The sequence below is a fragment of the Oncorhynchus keta genome, chromosome 14 (assembly GCF_023373465.1).
Source record: "Oncorhynchus keta strain PuntledgeMale-10-30-2019 chromosome 14, Oket_V2, whole genome shotgun sequence".
Lineage (NCBI taxonomy): Eukaryota > Metazoa > Chordata > Actinopteri > Salmoniformes > Salmonidae > Oncorhynchus > Oncorhynchus keta.
This window is the reverse complement of record NC_068434.1, coordinates 58,435,263-58,452,094: the sequence shown is the minus strand read 5'-3', so window position 1 is coordinate 58,452,094 and position 16,832 is coordinate 58,435,263. Positions and strand designations below refer to the sequence as shown.

At 44.3% G+C, this 16,832-nt stretch overlaps 1 protein-coding gene across 7 annotated transcripts in view; it reads left to right on the top strand.

Annotated features, from left to right (window-relative positions):
• The window catches only part of LOC118393683 (diacylglycerol kinase zeta-like), a 121,628-nt gene that overhangs the window by 19,174 nt on the left and 85,622 nt on the right, over positions 1 to 16,832 (top strand). The window contains exon 1 of one of the 7 annotated variants that reach the window (XM_035786655.2): positions 3,520 to 4,475. The exons of 5 other annotated variants lie outside the window; for them this stretch is intronic. In XM_035786655.2, the coding sequence (XP_035642548.1) occupies positions 4,261 to 4,475 (215 nt within the window). In that variant the 5' untranslated portion in view covers positions 3,520 to 4,260. Of the gene's footprint in view, positions 1 to 3,519; positions 4,476 to 16,832 lie in introns of those variants that run through there. One more of the 7 variants, XM_035786657.2, reaches the window with a different exon arrangement.

Genomic DNA, 16,832 nt, shown 5'->3' with positions numbered 1-16,832 from the left:
CACATGTAACACAGCTGAGGGGTTATACTAAGAAGGAAGATCAATGAGTTAGCCAACTAACTTCGATAAACAGCCAGAAATAACTACTACTACTACAAGAAATAAGCTAAACATAGATATGCATTTTTGCTTGTTAAGTCAATCAGACCGTGTCCATTTCAAGCATGTCTCTCTGAAAAATTAAAAAAGTTATTTCCAAATATTTAGGCAAGTTAGCTAGTTGATCCTGCTTTGTAGTATACCCCTCTGAGGGAAAGAAATAGGACCAAAACAGAAGCGAATGGAAGAATAGCAGGAAGCACCTTGCCGATCGCGGTTCAGTCGTAAAGTGAGTACAACTCCCCCGCTGGTGACATCACTTCCTTCCTGTCAAGGTAGTAGAAAGTGACAACAGGACAGCTAGAGGGGCCATGCTGCTGCTAGTGCCCTAAGCTGCCCAGGAATGTGGAATTTTCAGGTAGACCTAAAAATAGAGGCCTGCCAATCCCGGTCATGCTTATCTATTTACTTGTTGACAGATCAGCCACTTTGCTGTCTGTGGACTCTGCACCCCTTGTATTTACTGTATGGCCACAATGTTGTAGCCATGCGGTGGCCTGATGACTGTTTCAAGTGGGAAATACGGATTTTATTCAATCAACCCCACAGGTCCTGGTGCTCCCCAATAATCTGCTTCTCTACATTCCGCTGTTCCTCCTCACCTGTAGAGTCCTGTCCCAGTCTACCTCTACCTCTCTACTACCCCTCCAATGCTCCCCCTCTCCCCCTGGCATATACTAGCCTCTGCATGAATTGCAGCTCTGTTTGGCCCCTTCTCCCAGTCCCAACCGCTAATAGATCTCTCCAGCTTGTCGTTCTAAAAAAACGGAAATGAGTTAGCATTTTCTACCTCTGGTTCGATGGCCATTCCTATGGGGGAAATTAATTGGGGAAAGAATGGGTTTTTGGGATGAACACCGAAAATAAGGTCTGAGGTTATGAGACGTCAGTTAACAGGACCTTTTCATGAATTATGAAGCCTTTATGTGCTTGTTTTGATTACTTAAATGCTTAACAATTCACAAAAAAAAGTGACGTTAGCTGATGAAGATGATCGCCTAGAACAGAATGTATAATATGTTTTAAGCCTGTGTTAACCACAGACCTTATTTTCTGCGTTTTATCCAAAAACCCTCCAAAAATCCTATTAATTTCCCCTAGTCCCATGACGGAGTCTCCATTAGTGCCTATAAAAACACGGCATTACTAATGCTCTCATTGGTCAGATAATCTAATGACCAACCAACGACATCTACTGAGATCCCAATCACAGATCCTTCTATAATCTAAAGGACTGCTGTCTCGTAGTTCGATAAGATTGGAGCAGGTTTTCATGTCCAATCAATTGAATTTACCGCAGGTGGACTCCAAGTTATAGAAACATCTCAAGGATGATCAGTGGAAACAGGATGCACCTGAGCTCAATTTCGAGTCTCACAGCAAAGGGTCTGAATACTTATGTAAATAATATATTTCTGTTTATTTTTAATAAATTGGCAAAAATTTCAAAACCTTTTTTCACTTTTGTCATTTATGCGATATTGTGTGTAGATTGAGGAACCTTTTTATTTAATCCATTTTTAGAATAAGGCTGTAATGTAACAACGTGGGAAAAGTGACAGGGTCTGAATTCTTTCCGAATGCACTGGTCATAAAATATCGACCAACTATAAAACATTGCAGTGATATTGACCTACGGTGATGTTTGTTATAAAGAGATTGCAACGCGGACAGAAGACACTTGCTTTTTGGTAACATCAACCGTGGTCTTGAATCACAGGGGATGAAAGGTCTCTCCACAGAAACAGCCCACCCCCATAATGTAATTGGGGCGTGACATGATCCCAGATGGGAAGGCACTCCAGCAGAACCCCATATCCTGGATCTAACCCTTCCTAATTGATCCTGTTAACTGCAGTGTGGTCCATTAGGCTGAGACTGTGCCTGGTGTGACCAGTGCTGGGGGGGCACGGTCAGAGCCTCCAAAGCCTGAACCTGCTGCTTATCAGTGAGGTTCCTCTTCTCCAGCTCTCGATGGCGTGACTCGCATTGACACAAACACTCTCAACTGCACATGTAGTAACATATGTGCAGTGGTAACATCAACCGTGGTCTTGCTTGGTAGCCTATGTCTGGCTTAGTGACGTGGTAGTTGCTTGAGGCTCTTGTAGGAATCGTGTATCTTTCCTCACTGTTGTTTTGTGACTAATAGGTCGTCTGGTGGACTAACTGGAGTCCTGTATCCAGCCCTGTCTGTGTGACGCTCCCATCTCTCTTCCTCCTCGTGGCCTGATGCATTATTGATGCAGAGGGCGCTCTAAAAACCTGGTGATTGATTCGCTTGATTAGAAAGGGGAGCAGGACGAGGAGCTAACTGGTTTGTGACGTGGCATTTGGTGTGGATTTGATCCCCAAGTATGAAGCCGCACGTACACCTTCTAGAGATGGCGAGTCTGCTGAAAGCCCTATTTCTAACATGGTTTATTTGAAAGATATTCCCATTTTGAGGACAACTAAACGAATGAACAGGGGCTGGGGCCGTCCTATTTTCTGCCCAGCAGACACCGAGGAGCCTGTTTTAGGGATCCTCTGATGGCGTCAGTCCAGGGTCTCCTTCGCCTGATCATTTAGGTGACTCATATCCATACATGATGGTGGGTGGACACTTTCCTCCGGTTATCTCAATCTGATGCTAATGTAATAGAGGCGGAAAACAACTATTTGTGTGTAAGACAAAGAGCGAGAGAGAGAGAGAGTCTGTATTACTATTTGACCATAGATGAGATAAAGATAAGACTATAAATGTGTCGGGGAGGGGGGAGAGGACTCCCCAGCTGAGGCTGTTACTTCATAGACGCCACGGTTGACATTTTCTAATTAGACAGAGTAAAGTTTGTGCTATAACCGTTAACTGTTGACTCGGGGGCCTGGATGAAGGAACAGCTGAACCCAGCAGTGTTGACGCATTGCACTCTGTAGTGTGCGTTTTAAGCCATACCAAGTGGATGGCGTGGGCTTTCTATCCGTCTTTATGTAATGTTTGAGTAGGCTGGCAACTGAACATGCTGCAGTTCTTAGTGCCAAAGCTGGAAACTCTTATCCACAGAGAGAAAAAGTGAGCAATCGACTGGATCAACAAATGGAACATAGACATCACACACACACACACACACACGCTCCCCGTCCATCTAGATTCTCTCCACATCTGTCTGTCTCTGATATTTTTGTGAGTGAGGCGGAGCAACTTGGCGACTGAGCGAGAACAAGCAGGCTGGCTGTGTCAGTGGGAAGTGTCTAGCACAATACTCACACTTCCACACTGACAGGCAAGCAGTCACAGGGAGTTTGTCGTACTCCCACACCACACAGGGCTTATGGTGGAGTGTTCTGGGCTTTCATTCTTCTCCCCCTCCTTCTCCCTGTCTCTCATGTATTTCTAATGAACCACCAGCGGAGGGGAGAGGGGGAGAAAGAGAGAGAGCAGCGAGTGGAGAGTACAAGCTACACACTGAAAGACAGGAAAAACAAGCAGGCAGCTGAATAGGCACCTAATCTTGGGGTCCTATGAGTGCCTCTTCTGGATTTGACACTTCCTGGACTGTTGCAGTCCTGAGAGAGGGAGCTGTGTGAGTGCATAATTGAGCGTGAGCAGCAGGGAGACCAGTACGGACAGCAGAGGGATCAGGGAAACAGAAGACAGAGGTTCTCAAAGGAGGGGGGGATGTGAAGTGAGAGGAGTGAAAGGAGCAGAGGAGAGGGGAGAAAAAAGGAATGAAGGAAACAACAAATCCTAAGAAGCAACCTCTGCTTGAAGCCAATGGATCAAGGACTCCGAGATTGAAATCTGCAGCAGGACGTGTGCTGGTGGAAGTGTGCTGTTGGAACTTGAGGGAAAGAGAAGGGGAGCAACAGAGGGGAGAGACAAAGAATAATACAGGACATGGCTCAAAGGATTACCTCTCTCTCCGGCAGAATGGGACGCTTACTCCACATGGAGGCTAATCAGGACCTGGGAGCCTGAGCATCTCTCTCTGACTTTTCTCTTCTCTGTTATCTTGTTTGGTCTAAGGAAGGTGGGAGTGACTGAGGTAAGCCCGGTAGAGAATTACTGTTGTTGCCATTTTTGCTGCGGCTACGGCCATGAGGACGTTGTGACTCCTGGAGCACTTTGAGCACCTACTCTGGAGTGGACCTGCGTTAGTGGCTGACGGAGAGACTGCCATGGAGCTACAGTGTGACCAGGGGGAAGGGCCTGGCCTGACTGGGTCCGACTCAAACCCGGGCTCCCTGTGGGATGGACAGAATGCCGTCACGGCCACCTCCGCCTCCTCTTCCAACTCAGACCTGCTCTCTGCCCTCTTACCTGACGAGGAGCACCCGGACGCGGGCCGAAGGCCAAGCAAACCCTTCACTGGCCTCAAACTGTTCGGCAGGAGGTAAGACACAGACCAACGTCTCACTAAGCCACTGAAGTGCGTTGATCACAATGCTGTGGAGCCTGTAAATGTTCAGTGGCCGATTTTTGATTCCTGGATGCTTACTTAGTAGCAGCACCAACAGGTGTGAGTTTCCAGCACATGCCAATAATAACTGGGCTGTGTGTGAGCGGGTTAGTTTCCATGCAGTTGTCCCTCTCAGGCAGCTGTAGTACAGGTATCTGCGTTAGGTATGTATGGTATGTATGGTGTGTATGGTGTGTATGTATGTATGTATGTATGTATGTATGTATGTATGTATGTATGTATGTATGTATGTATGTATGTATGTAGTGGTTACTGTATGGGGGATTGATCTATGTCTTTAGAACAGAGCCTCTCTCTATACAGTACAGCCTGGTGTGCTTTTGGTCTGACCTTGATGTACGGTCCACACACGAATCAAAGACTAGTTTGTTGTTTCCAACCCTTGCATACCCTGTCGCTGAGTGTTGCAACGTAACACCATGGCATGAATGAAGCACTCGTGTTTCATTATGCAGTATTGCTAGTCGGCGAAACACTGCCTGGGTAGGCTACAGCATGGGAAGCACTTTGCCCGAACTATCTTCGAAGGAGTGAGGACATGTAGGAGGTAAAGACTGCTGAGATTAACAGTCAAGGATTTTTATTTATTTTATTTCACCTTTATTTAACCAGGTAGGCTAGTTGAGAACAGGTTCTCATTTGCAACTGCGACCTGGCCAAGATAAAGCATAGCAGTGTGAACAGACAACACAGAGTTACACATGGAGTAAACAATTAACAAGTCCATAACACAGTAGAAAAAAAAGGGGCAGTCTATATACAATGTGTGCAAAAGGAATGAGGAGGTAGGCGAATAATTACAATTTTGCAGATTAACACTGGAGTGATAAATGATCAGATGGTCATATAGTCATATTGATTTAGTAAGAGTGAGTGAGTGTTTCCATGGCCAGTGGAAGAGTCGAGGCTTGATTAGGAAACTCTGATCATCTCCTCTGCTCTCTGAGAGGGCGTAAGACTCATTCTCATCATAGCAACATAACGGTCACACAGTGGTGTCACAGTGTGTCCCCATGGTCATGACACACCGAGAGACCACGCCAATGTCAAATCCCAGAATTCCCCCTACTGTCATGCACATCTAGCTCTGGTATGCTGTCCGTTGTCCTTCCGAATTAGATCCCCTAATAGCGCGGAGATAGAGCAAACCTGGCAAGTATTTTTTCGGCTTGTAACCCACAGGTGGCTACGGCCAGTGAGACTTCGAAGCCTTGCACCCTCCGAGCAGAACAGGACGAGAATGTTACATGTCTCTCTCCCCGAGAGGTTATTTTTAAACCTAATTATCTGCTCTGTTTCCCTCCTGCCTTCCCTGAAACCCTTCAAAGCACAAAACACAAGATGAAAAGATGAAGGCTTTCCAGAGATGAAGTTTGGGCTAATCTGAGCCAGGGCGCTGAGACCCGTGTGATGGAGTTTAGATGTGTGCGTGTGCGTGTGTATGTGTGTGTGTGTGTGTGTGTGTGTGTGTGTGTGTGTGTGTGTTGTTCCGCTGAGACCTGGGATCCACAGACTGTTGGCTGGTGATTACACAGGGAGATGTGACTCAGATCAATCAGTCACAATGGCACTTACCACAGCACCGTCCTCGCCAACCGAGTCACCGCTGAGTTCATCTTAGCGCTCATAGTTAGTTCACACAATATTTTCTTTGATGCAAATGAAATAATGAGAAACGACAAGAAGGAACAGCGTGACACTGTATCACTGTTTGTTTGCGACTGAACAGAGGAGTCCTTGATGATGTGTTGCTGGTAGATGCTAATCCAAGAAGAGCCTTTGTGTAGAGATGGGGCTTGAGGGCTGAGATAACGGTCATGTCAGCCACGCTGTCCTGACGGATTTAAGGTCCGTGTCGGAAGTGAAGTCAGCACTGACACAAGATGTGCCCGGCAGTGATGTCATTCAAACGAGACACGTGACATGCCTCCCCGCTGCTGAGAGCACCTGCGGTACTCCCGGCGTCATGGCACATTAGCTAATGAGCTAATTACATACTATCCTAGTTAATTTAGGTAATCAAATGCATGACTCAATTTAAGAGCCCAGTTTAGTGCGTTGATATAACCAAATATGGACATATTCAGTCGTTTCGGAGTACGTCTTTGCTTGCATGCAGCGTGCAAAGCAATGTTCTGACCACTAATGACCTTCGTCCTGATCAGAGTGCTGTAAAACATTTTCTTGTGCTCTACCTTTGCGAGATACCATTGCTGAGCGCAACAATGAGTAGGAATTCCATTTTAGTCTTTCTCTTTCTGTGTTTCTCCTTCTCTCTCTCTCTCTCTGGCTGTGTTTGTTTGCTTTCCTGTTGTTTAAGTGTGTTTATCTCTGTGGCCCTGAGTAAAACACATGCTCCCGGTTGGCTGTGATGGCGCAAAACGGAGGGCATTTTGTCGGGGGTCTCCCGCCTCTTTAACTCAGTGGAATTTTAATGAGCTAGAGCTGGTGGGGGCTACCTGGATCAGACCTCTTAGCCATTCATGCCCCCCCCCGCCCCAATTCTCCCTCTCCTCTCAAGGAGAAATCTCAACTTGACGTCGACAGACTCCAAGGCCCATTGATTTCTAACAAGGTGCTATGGTGTCAAAAACACAATTATTTATTTGTCCTTTCTGAAGCAAACAGGAAGTGCAACATCAGTAGCTCCTGTGTCTGCTGTAATCGAACTGAACCGAGGTCATTCATTCATTTGGGGACCATCAGAACCTTGCTGCCTGGGTTAGGGCCTACTACGGGTCACAAGTCCAGGACCTTTTTAACAACCCGTTACAATTCCCAACCCATGGTTTGCCGCGTTGCTAGAGAGAGGCCCCGACCCTCAGAAGGAAGGATCATGGAAAGGAGAGAGAGAGGAGGGGAAGAGACAAAAAGACATTAGGAATAGAAGAAAATGTGATGAGGCTATTTTGGTTCCGCTTCGGGCCTCTGATAAGGAGTCACTGATGATGTGTTACAGGACAGTGTCCATATGGTTTGTGGAAGCAGGCGAGTGAGAACAGAGTGGGAACACACTTCTTCCCTTTGTTTAAACCGTACTGACATTTGTTGATATGGGTTTCCAGGTCACAAGGGTGTAGAAATAGGGAATGAAGGAAAGGAGGAGTTGAGAAGGATTTTTTTTTAAAAGACTATAACTCTAGCCCACATGATCTCCAGTTCAGTCTTCTTACAAAAGCTGACATACTTAAGTCTTAGCCTGGTGGGAAATAGCCAGAAAAGTTGAGCAATCATTGTGGCAAATGGTCCTGTGATATGCTTTCATGGGATTCACAATAGATCAAATAATGATCTAATCCGATCCACGAATAGAGACGCGTTGACTCTATTTGGGGGGGGGGTAGTCACATGTGTCTTACTTCCTCTTGCTCGCCATTTTAGTTGCATGTTGTCTGGACATTCTAAACACGCATCCATTTATCTTTTAAAAATTAACATCCTCTGACAAGGAACACACTTCAAGTAGCTCATTGACACCGCTGATGTCACCGCGTAGTGTGGAGACGGGTTCCGATGGCCTTCAGGGGTGGCCCGTGTGTTTTCGCGGGAACGGTCTCTGGGGAGCTTAGCAGCAGTTTGAATGTGTCAAGCACCAGGAATGTGTTAAGCAGTCAGTTTTTTGAAATCGCCGTAATTGATTTGCCGCCAGGTCGTAAAGGGCTTATCAGGTTTTAACCCGTCTTCCTGCCGACGGGATGTAGTTCTGACCCTGTCGTCAGCTGTCGTATCGAGACACGTGCCGTGAGGACAATGCTCATAGTGAATTTGTGTGTCAGTGGGTTACGCAATAAAGAGATTTGACTTCATCCAATTACACTGAAGGAGTCCTTAAGCAGGGTCATCGAGGGTCTTTCTAGTGATGCGTTGGGTTAATAAGGATTAGCTATTAGGGCTGGGAATTGCCAGGGACCTCACGATATGGTATTCTCACGATACTTCGGTGCCGATATGATATGTATTGTGATTCTCACGATTCTATATGTGTTGCGATTGGATACTGCAATTCTATTGCGATTTTAATGTTTCAAACTTGATTGATCGCCGTGTGTCTGCTGCAGAGGGACGAGAGAGAGCATGGTACGTTTTGATCGGTCATGGAAATGAAAGTAAAAGCATTTGGAGTCCGATATCTATATGTAAAGTGTTCATGAGCTGAAATAAACGATCCCAGAAATGTTCCATATGCATAAAAGGCTTATTTCTCTCTAATTTTGTTCACAAATTTGGTTACATCCCTGTTATTGAGGATTTCTCCTTTGACAAGATAATCCATCCACTTGACAAGTGTGGCATATCAAGAAGCTGATTAAACAGCGTGATCATTACACAGGTGCACCTTGTGGACAATAAAAGGCTAGTCTAAAATGTGTGGTTTTGTCACACAACATAATGCCACAGATGTCTCAAGTTTTGAGGGAGCATGCATTTGGCATGCTGACTAAAGGGATGTCCACGAGAGGTGTTGGCAGAGAATTAAATGTACCATGTGTACCATGTGTGCCTCCTATGTAATTTTAGAGAATTTGGCAGCACATCCAACCGGCCTCACAACCGAAGACCAAGTGTAACCACGCCAGCCCAGGGCATCCACATCCGGCTTCTCCGCCTGCGGGATTGTATGAGACCAGCCATCCGGACAGCCTGATGAAACTGTGGGTTTCCACAATTGAAGAATGTCTCAGGGAAGCTCATCTGCGTGCTCGTCCTCCTCACCAGGCTCTTGACCTGACTGCAATTTGGCGTCATAACCGACTTCAGTGGGCAAAGGCACACCTTCGATGGCCACTGGTGAAGTGTGCTCTTCTTGGATGAATCCCGTACCAGGTGTCTGGCAGACAACATGTATGGTGTCATGTGGGTGAGGAGTTTGCTGATGCCAATGTTGTGAACAGAATGCCCCATGGTGGTGGTGGAGTTATGGTATTTTTTATTTCACCTTTTATTTAACTAGGCAAGTCAGTTAAGAACAAATGCTTATTTACAATGGCGGCCTACACCGGACTAACCCGGACGACGCTGGGCCAATTGTGCACCGCCATATGGGACTCCCAATCACGGCCGGATGTGATACAGCCTGGATTCGAACCAGGGACTGTAGTGACGCCTCATGCACTGAGATGCAGTGCCTTAGACCACTGCGCCACTCGGGAGCACATGGAGGCAGGCATTAGCTACAAACAACAAACACAATGACATTTTATCGATTGCAATTTGAATGCACAAAGACAACATGAGATCCTGAGACCCATGGTTGTGCCATTCATCTGCCGCCATCACCTCATGTTTCAGCATGATAATATACGGCCCCATGTCGCAAGGATCTCTACACAATTCCTAGAAGCTGAAAATGTCCGTTATTCCATGGCCTGAATACTCACCAGACGTGTCACCCTTTGAGCATGTTGGGATGATCTGGATCGATGTGTACAACAGCGTGTTCCTGTTCCCGCTGATATCCAGCAACTTCGCACAGCCATTACAGCCAATTTTCAGTCATCCACCATCCACATTGGCTAAGCAAAGATCTGTCTAATACTTTCCCTTAGCCTTTGGCTATAATAAATGAACCGAGAATGCAACTGATTGCCTGATACCTCTAGCAGAGAAAATCAATCGCAAGGTGTGTTGACCCAGAATCTATAGGTAAACAGGCTTTAAGGATCCATGAGTGCCTCAACACCCATTTCCCTGGCACCCAAAGACACTGGACCAGAGCCAGAGCAACACCACAACACAAGGAGTCTATGTTACTCTGCCTGTTTCAGGTTTTTTTTTTCTTGTCAGTTGGAACACCAGGGATACCCGTATATGGACAGTGCATTCTCAAAGTATTCATACCCCGTAATGTCTGATTGGTGGAGTGCTGCAGATATGGTTGTCCTTTTGCAAGGTTCTCCCATCTCCACAGAGGCATTCTGGAGCTCTGTCAGAGTGACCATCTGGTTCTTGGTCACCTCCCTGACCCATGCCCCTCTCCCCAGATTGCTCAGTTTGGCTGGGTGGCCAGCTCTAGGAAGAGTCTTGGTGGTTCCAAACTTCTTCCATTTAAGAATGATGGAGTTCCACTGTGTTCTTGGGGACCTTCAATGCTGCAGAAATGTGTTGGTACCCTTCCCCAGATCTGTGCCTTGACACAATTCTTTCGCGGAGATCTTCGGACAAATCCTTCGACCTCATTGCTTGGTTTTTGCTCTGACATGCGCTGTCTACTGTGGGACCTTTACATAGACAGGTGTGTGCCTTTCCAAATCATGTGCAACCAATTGAATTTAACACAGTTGGACTCCAATCAAGAAACATCTTAAGGATGATCAATGGAAACAGGATGCACCTGAGCTCAATTTCGAGTCTCATAGCAAAGGGTCTGAATACTTATGTAAATAAGATACTTATGTTTTTTTATTTGAAATAAATTAGCAAAAAATATATAAAAATCAGTTTTCGCTTTGTCATTATCGGGTATTTATTGCGTGTCGATCGATGAGGATTTAAAAAAAAATATATTTTTTAAATTAAAGGCTGTAATGTAACAAAATGTGGAAAAATGGAAGGGGTCTGAATAACTTTCAGGAATGCACTGTATGATTGAATCAATAATCAATGTGTTTTAATATGTCTGTATGGTCAAAATAGTGCATTCATCACTCTCCAGGAAAGAGGCATTGTAGGGGCTTTTTTGTTTTGATGGTTTTCAGTGGCCGCAGGGAACGTGATCTGCCTGCGGTCGACCCAGAGATCAGTTCACGGAGTCAGTCACTTACTGCTCCCTTTGCCCTGCTGAGATTGGCACAAGGCTGTCAGGCTGGTGCCTACTGCTATTTTTTATTTTTTGCTATAAGTTTTTTACCTTCAAATATCACACTGTGACGCATTTACAGCCCCATACAAATGCATTTGAAGCAATGTTATAAAACCATTTTAAAAGTTCAACCGTGAAGTTTGTTTCTGGGATTGTTCCAGACCCATGGCCCTTGATGGTGCCCAACAGTACAACATATGGTGGCCTATATACAGTATGAGCTCTTGTTTTAATTAGCTACTGATTTACATGGAGTGATCTGTGATCCCAATCAGGAGGCCAACCGTCCAGAAGACTCCAGAGAGTTTGAGGGCGTTGAGGTCAACGAGGAGTCTCAACATTTTTAAAAGCAAGATCAGGATGATCTGAGTGTCTCTTTATTGGCCAAAGGCCCCAAAACACTTGTGCTGTACTTGTACAACACTTGACTGTCTTGAACCAAAATACTTTCTGTACCAATCCTCATTGTGCATTTGGGCCTTGTAAAATTCTGCACAACAACCACCACCAGCAACTAGTAGTAACTTTATACAAGAAAATGAGGTCACATTCGCCCTGCCTGACAGAGAGGGTGGTGACGGGTCCCGAGATACAAATAGAAAGGGAAAGAGGAGCAGAAGCTGATTTTTAGCAGCCAAAGATGAGACCGGGAACGCTAGGAGCGGTGTCCTCCTAACATATGCGAAGGGTCTCAGCCCATCTGCCAGACTTGCATCTGCTCTCTCTGAGGGACGGGGGGGGGCACAGACGTCTCTCTCCGTGACGCCGGCCCTCCTCCTTATTTCCTCTCTCTCTCTACTCAAGCTCGTCTTACCGTAGCCAAGCCGAGTCTCCATCTGCCTTCTTTCCATACGTTTCAAAACAACAGACCTTGTTTAGAAACCAGTATAGTGATTTGTTTTACGACTTTGGGAAGAGCCCAAGTAACCAGTATCTTAAGTTCAGCACTAGCTTCATATTTCAATTCTTTCTTTCAATATAAAGCCTTCTTGCCGATTATTATTGACTCCAGGAAGTCTTTTCAAATCTCTGCTGTAGCTCCGCTAGCAACTTATATAGTGCTAGTGTATGACAGTTAATGCCTGCAAAACTGCTGTATTGACTGTGTTCCCGGGATGTACATTAGGGATAAAGTAGGCTAAATGGAAACTAGAGAGGCACTCTCATACGGTCGAGGTACATCACAAGCCATCAAACCGTAGCCGACAGACAAATACAGATACTGGAACTGAAACACCATAAACACTCACACATATGGCCTGTGCTTAGCCAAGAGACCTCTTCTGGGAATGTATTTGTTTTCAATTAAACCTATGCATAGTGTATTGTGACCACCCACCACTAACATTTAACCACAGTCTTATATTGGGATTGGAAAGTCCTCAGCTACCTCATTAGAGTACTACAACTGGCACCACGCCTTGACACAAAGACCTTTTGAACTGTCTTACCCTGGTCAATCATTCATCTGACTGGATTCAGGCCTGATGGACAGCATGTGTGAGGTTCTGCTGAGCTTTTAAAGGCCCAGTGCAGTCAAAACTACATTTTTCTGTGTTTTATATACATTTCCACACAATGAGGTTGGAATAATACTGTGAAATTGTGAAAATTATGATAATGCCTTTTAGTGTACGAGCTGTTTGAAAAGGACGCCTTAAATTTCAGCCTGCTTTGGTTTAATTGAGTTTTGGCCTGCCTCGTCACAGCACCAGACGATACATTTGTTAATAGACCACGGCAGGTAGCATAGCAGTTAAGAGCATTGGGCCAGTAACTGAAAAGTCACTGGTTTGAATCCTAGAACCGACTAAGTGAAAAAAAGTGTCCATGTGCCCTTGAGCAAGGCGCTTAACCCTAATTGCTCCTGTAAGTCTCTCTGGGCAGGGGCGTCTGCTAAATGACTCAAATTGATTTTCTTTTTTTAAAGTTCCAAAGCTGTCTGCCAATAACAGCTAATTGTTTTGTTATGGCCTCCCCACCCAGACCACTCTCAGACAGTCCTCGCAAAATTCTTGCTTGAGAAATTGCTCTTTGCTAAGACAATATTTTTGTTTCTTTTTGACAATTTTAATTGAAAGTAATCACAGTAGGGTACTGTACTTTTGACATTTTAGCCTTTTACCCTTTTTTAAAAATGTTAGCCTTTTACCCTTTTTTAAAAATTAATTTATATGAGATACAATATCTCTACATTCTGTGGGTCTTTCATTTTTTTTTCACAAAACAGTTAGTTTGAATCCTGTATGCTGATTGGCTGAAACAGCATTCCAGCCATGTGTAAATCAGTCTTAGTTTTGTGTAAGAGTAGCTTGATGCTGGCTTGATGTTTCACTAACTGGAGAGGTCCTATGTTACTGGATGAGCTCTCAGTGCTGTGTTTCCTTGGTTCTGCAATGTAACGGCCTGGACACAATAGTGATGAGTCAGAGGCTGATATAAGGAGTAGAACATTTTACATGGTTTTCAAGAACTCCTTCACAAATTGATTTGACCTTATTCAACCTGAACTAAACTGTTCTGACATTTTGTTTAAGGTCAAACCTATCAGGGAAAAATAAACCAGGAAGGAATAGTCTTCCTTGAGGGATTTGTGAGGGATTGATGTAGGTCATGGGACTCTACACCTGCGGGCATCTCATTTTGCCGTTAACTCTTTCACTTGTACGTCCCTGAGAAATACATTGGGATTCTCAGTGGTGACACTTAAGACAACGACTTGAGGGTTAAATCTACGAGCTCTCAAATATTTCGAGGAGGAACAAGTTTTTAGGGATTGACCCTTTCTGCACCTTCTACAAGCCAGGAAATTCAGTTATGATATATAGTGAGAATGTTTACACTTGCAACATTTTGCTTTTCTTTTTTTCTTCAATTCAAAGGAAAGTCAGAAATATGCCCAGTGACTGATAGGCTGTCATTTTAACAGTCTCCACAACAGTGACGACCAGGGCATTAGCTTGACACAGTCTGCAGTGGATGCCATTTAAGTTGTCACTTAGTGCTGGCTTGACTCATCTGCTATTCGTTCGTAGCCTTGACATTACTGGAGAGCTCAGATTCAGATTGGTGTACAGTAAGATAGCTAGTATCCATTCCTGGTACACTGATTTAGCTGCAAACAGATTCCTAGGTTAGCTAAAACCAAACTGAATGCTGGCCTCAACCATGTACAATGGTGAGAGTAGTGTTCAGTCGGGTTTAACCAGGCTACCAGAAACAACCTTGGCCTCATTTAATTTATGTCCTAATTATTTGTGCCCTCTCAGTGAAATCTCAAGGCCATCTGTTCTGCTAAAAACAGCCCAGGGTACAGCCATTCACACCAATCCTCCGTCCCTCCCGCCCAGCCCAGGGGCCCAATCTATCTGGCTGCACTCTAAGGTGACTTCTCCCAGGGATTCACAGGATATTAATGTTAGAAACCCTCCTGCCTCTCCATCTAACACATTGACGATGACACCACCATTCCCCCTGGATCAGGTCCAATCCTGGTAGTGCCAGCGTAAAGCCAGCACATACAGGGTGCATCAGCACCTTGGTTGGCACAATGGCGAGGTGGTACAAAGTAGTCTGTGTCAGGTTTATAGAGGTTGTTCAGTAATCGTAAAATAAAAAGATAGTGCTATTTAGTAATACTAAATAAGTATTTTATTTTTACTGTGGGTCAAATTCTGAACTTGTGTTCGATGTTCTCGTTGAGCTTCTTATCAATTCAAATAACTAAATTCAATCTAGCTAATTTCCGATTTATACGAAATTGTTTGACTACAGAGGTAGCAAAACTGTACTTCAAATCTATGATACTCCCCCACTTAACATACTGTTTGACTAGTTGGGCCCAAGCTTGCTGTACAACATTAAAACCTATTCAGTCTGTCTACAAACAGGCTCTCAAAGTGCTTGATAGGAAGCCCAATAGCCATCATCATTGTCACATCCTTAGAAAACATGAGCTCTTGAGTTGGGAAAATCTTGTGCAATACACCGACGCATGTCTTGTATTCAAGATCCTTAATGGCCTGGCTCCCCATCCACTCAATATTTTTGTTAAACAGAAAACCCAGATATATGGCAGCAGATCCACAAGGTCTGCCATGAGAGGTGACTGTATAGTTCCCTAAGGAAAAGCACCTTTAGTAAATCTGCATTCTCTGTGAGAGCTTCCCATGTCTGGAATACACTGCCATCAGACACACATAACTGCACCACATATCACACTTTCACAAAATGCTTGAAGACATGGCTAAAGGTCAATCAGATTTGTGAACATGGTCCCTAGCTGTGTGTTGCCGCTTTCCATGTTGTCTGTAGCTTGTGAGGTATGGAAACACTTTGTTGCTTTTATGAATTTTGTCTTGCTGATTTTTGTTCTATGTTGCTCTGTCTGTATGTTATGTCTTGCTTGTCCTATGTTGCTATGTTGCTATGTCTATGGTGCTATTGTCTATATTGTAATTGATTTTAATAACCTGCCCAGGGACTGCGGTTGAAAATTAGCCGGCTGGCTAAAACCGGCACTTTTACTGAAACGTTGATTAATGTGCACTGTCCCTGTAAAAATAAAATAAAATAAACTAAACTAAACTAAAAACAGTGTCATAACTTTTATTTAGGGAACACATGTTAAATATTTCATAGTTTGATAATGGTCTAGTATTAGTTTCTAAATCTATTCCAGGCTCTGAAAGGAGACAATTGTATCATGCTTCTGTTATCTGAATAACATTTGAAAGAATCTATATTTTCAACTCAGTGTCATCAGTTGTGGAAACTGAAATGGAAAAATAAATCTACTTTGAAAAAAGACCTACCTTCTGCTTTTGAAATTAAGCTAAAAGAGCTAGTAACAATGTCATTCAGAAATATGTTTCCTGTCTCGTAAAGCTGGCATGGTACATCTTTGTATTGTCTCACCCCTGTTTGCCTGCCTGTCCTGTTGTAAATCTTCAAGATAAGGGATATGTGTTGTGTTGCGTAATAGGTAAAGAGGGTTAAAAATAGTCTATAAATGGCCTGAGCTTTAAAACCTAAACCAGCATTAAAATTAAAGGAAGGACTGGAAATGTACTTAGTGTCTTGTTTTTATATTTAGTTGGAGGCTTTTTTTTATTTTTTTACCTGAATGGGCCTCTGTGACAATACATTAGCAACATAAGTGTTCCTTCCTAAAAAATATATCCTACTGTATGCTATTACGCAGGATCTTCAAATTGGATGGGCCAGAGTTGGTGATCACAGGGATTACTGGCAAAAGATGAGTTTTATGTTCTAGTGCTGAAGTAACACTACGGTAACTGTATAGGAGTCCTGTTGTTGTTTACAATCCCTTTCACAGTATTAATCCGCAGCTCAAATCCTCAGGCATCTGCGGATGACTGGAGGTGGGTGAGAGATGAAGGGGATGGGGGGGGGAAGGGATGCATCTGCTGTTCCAGTACCTCGGCGCTCCTTTTAGCAGTAAGCAGGGG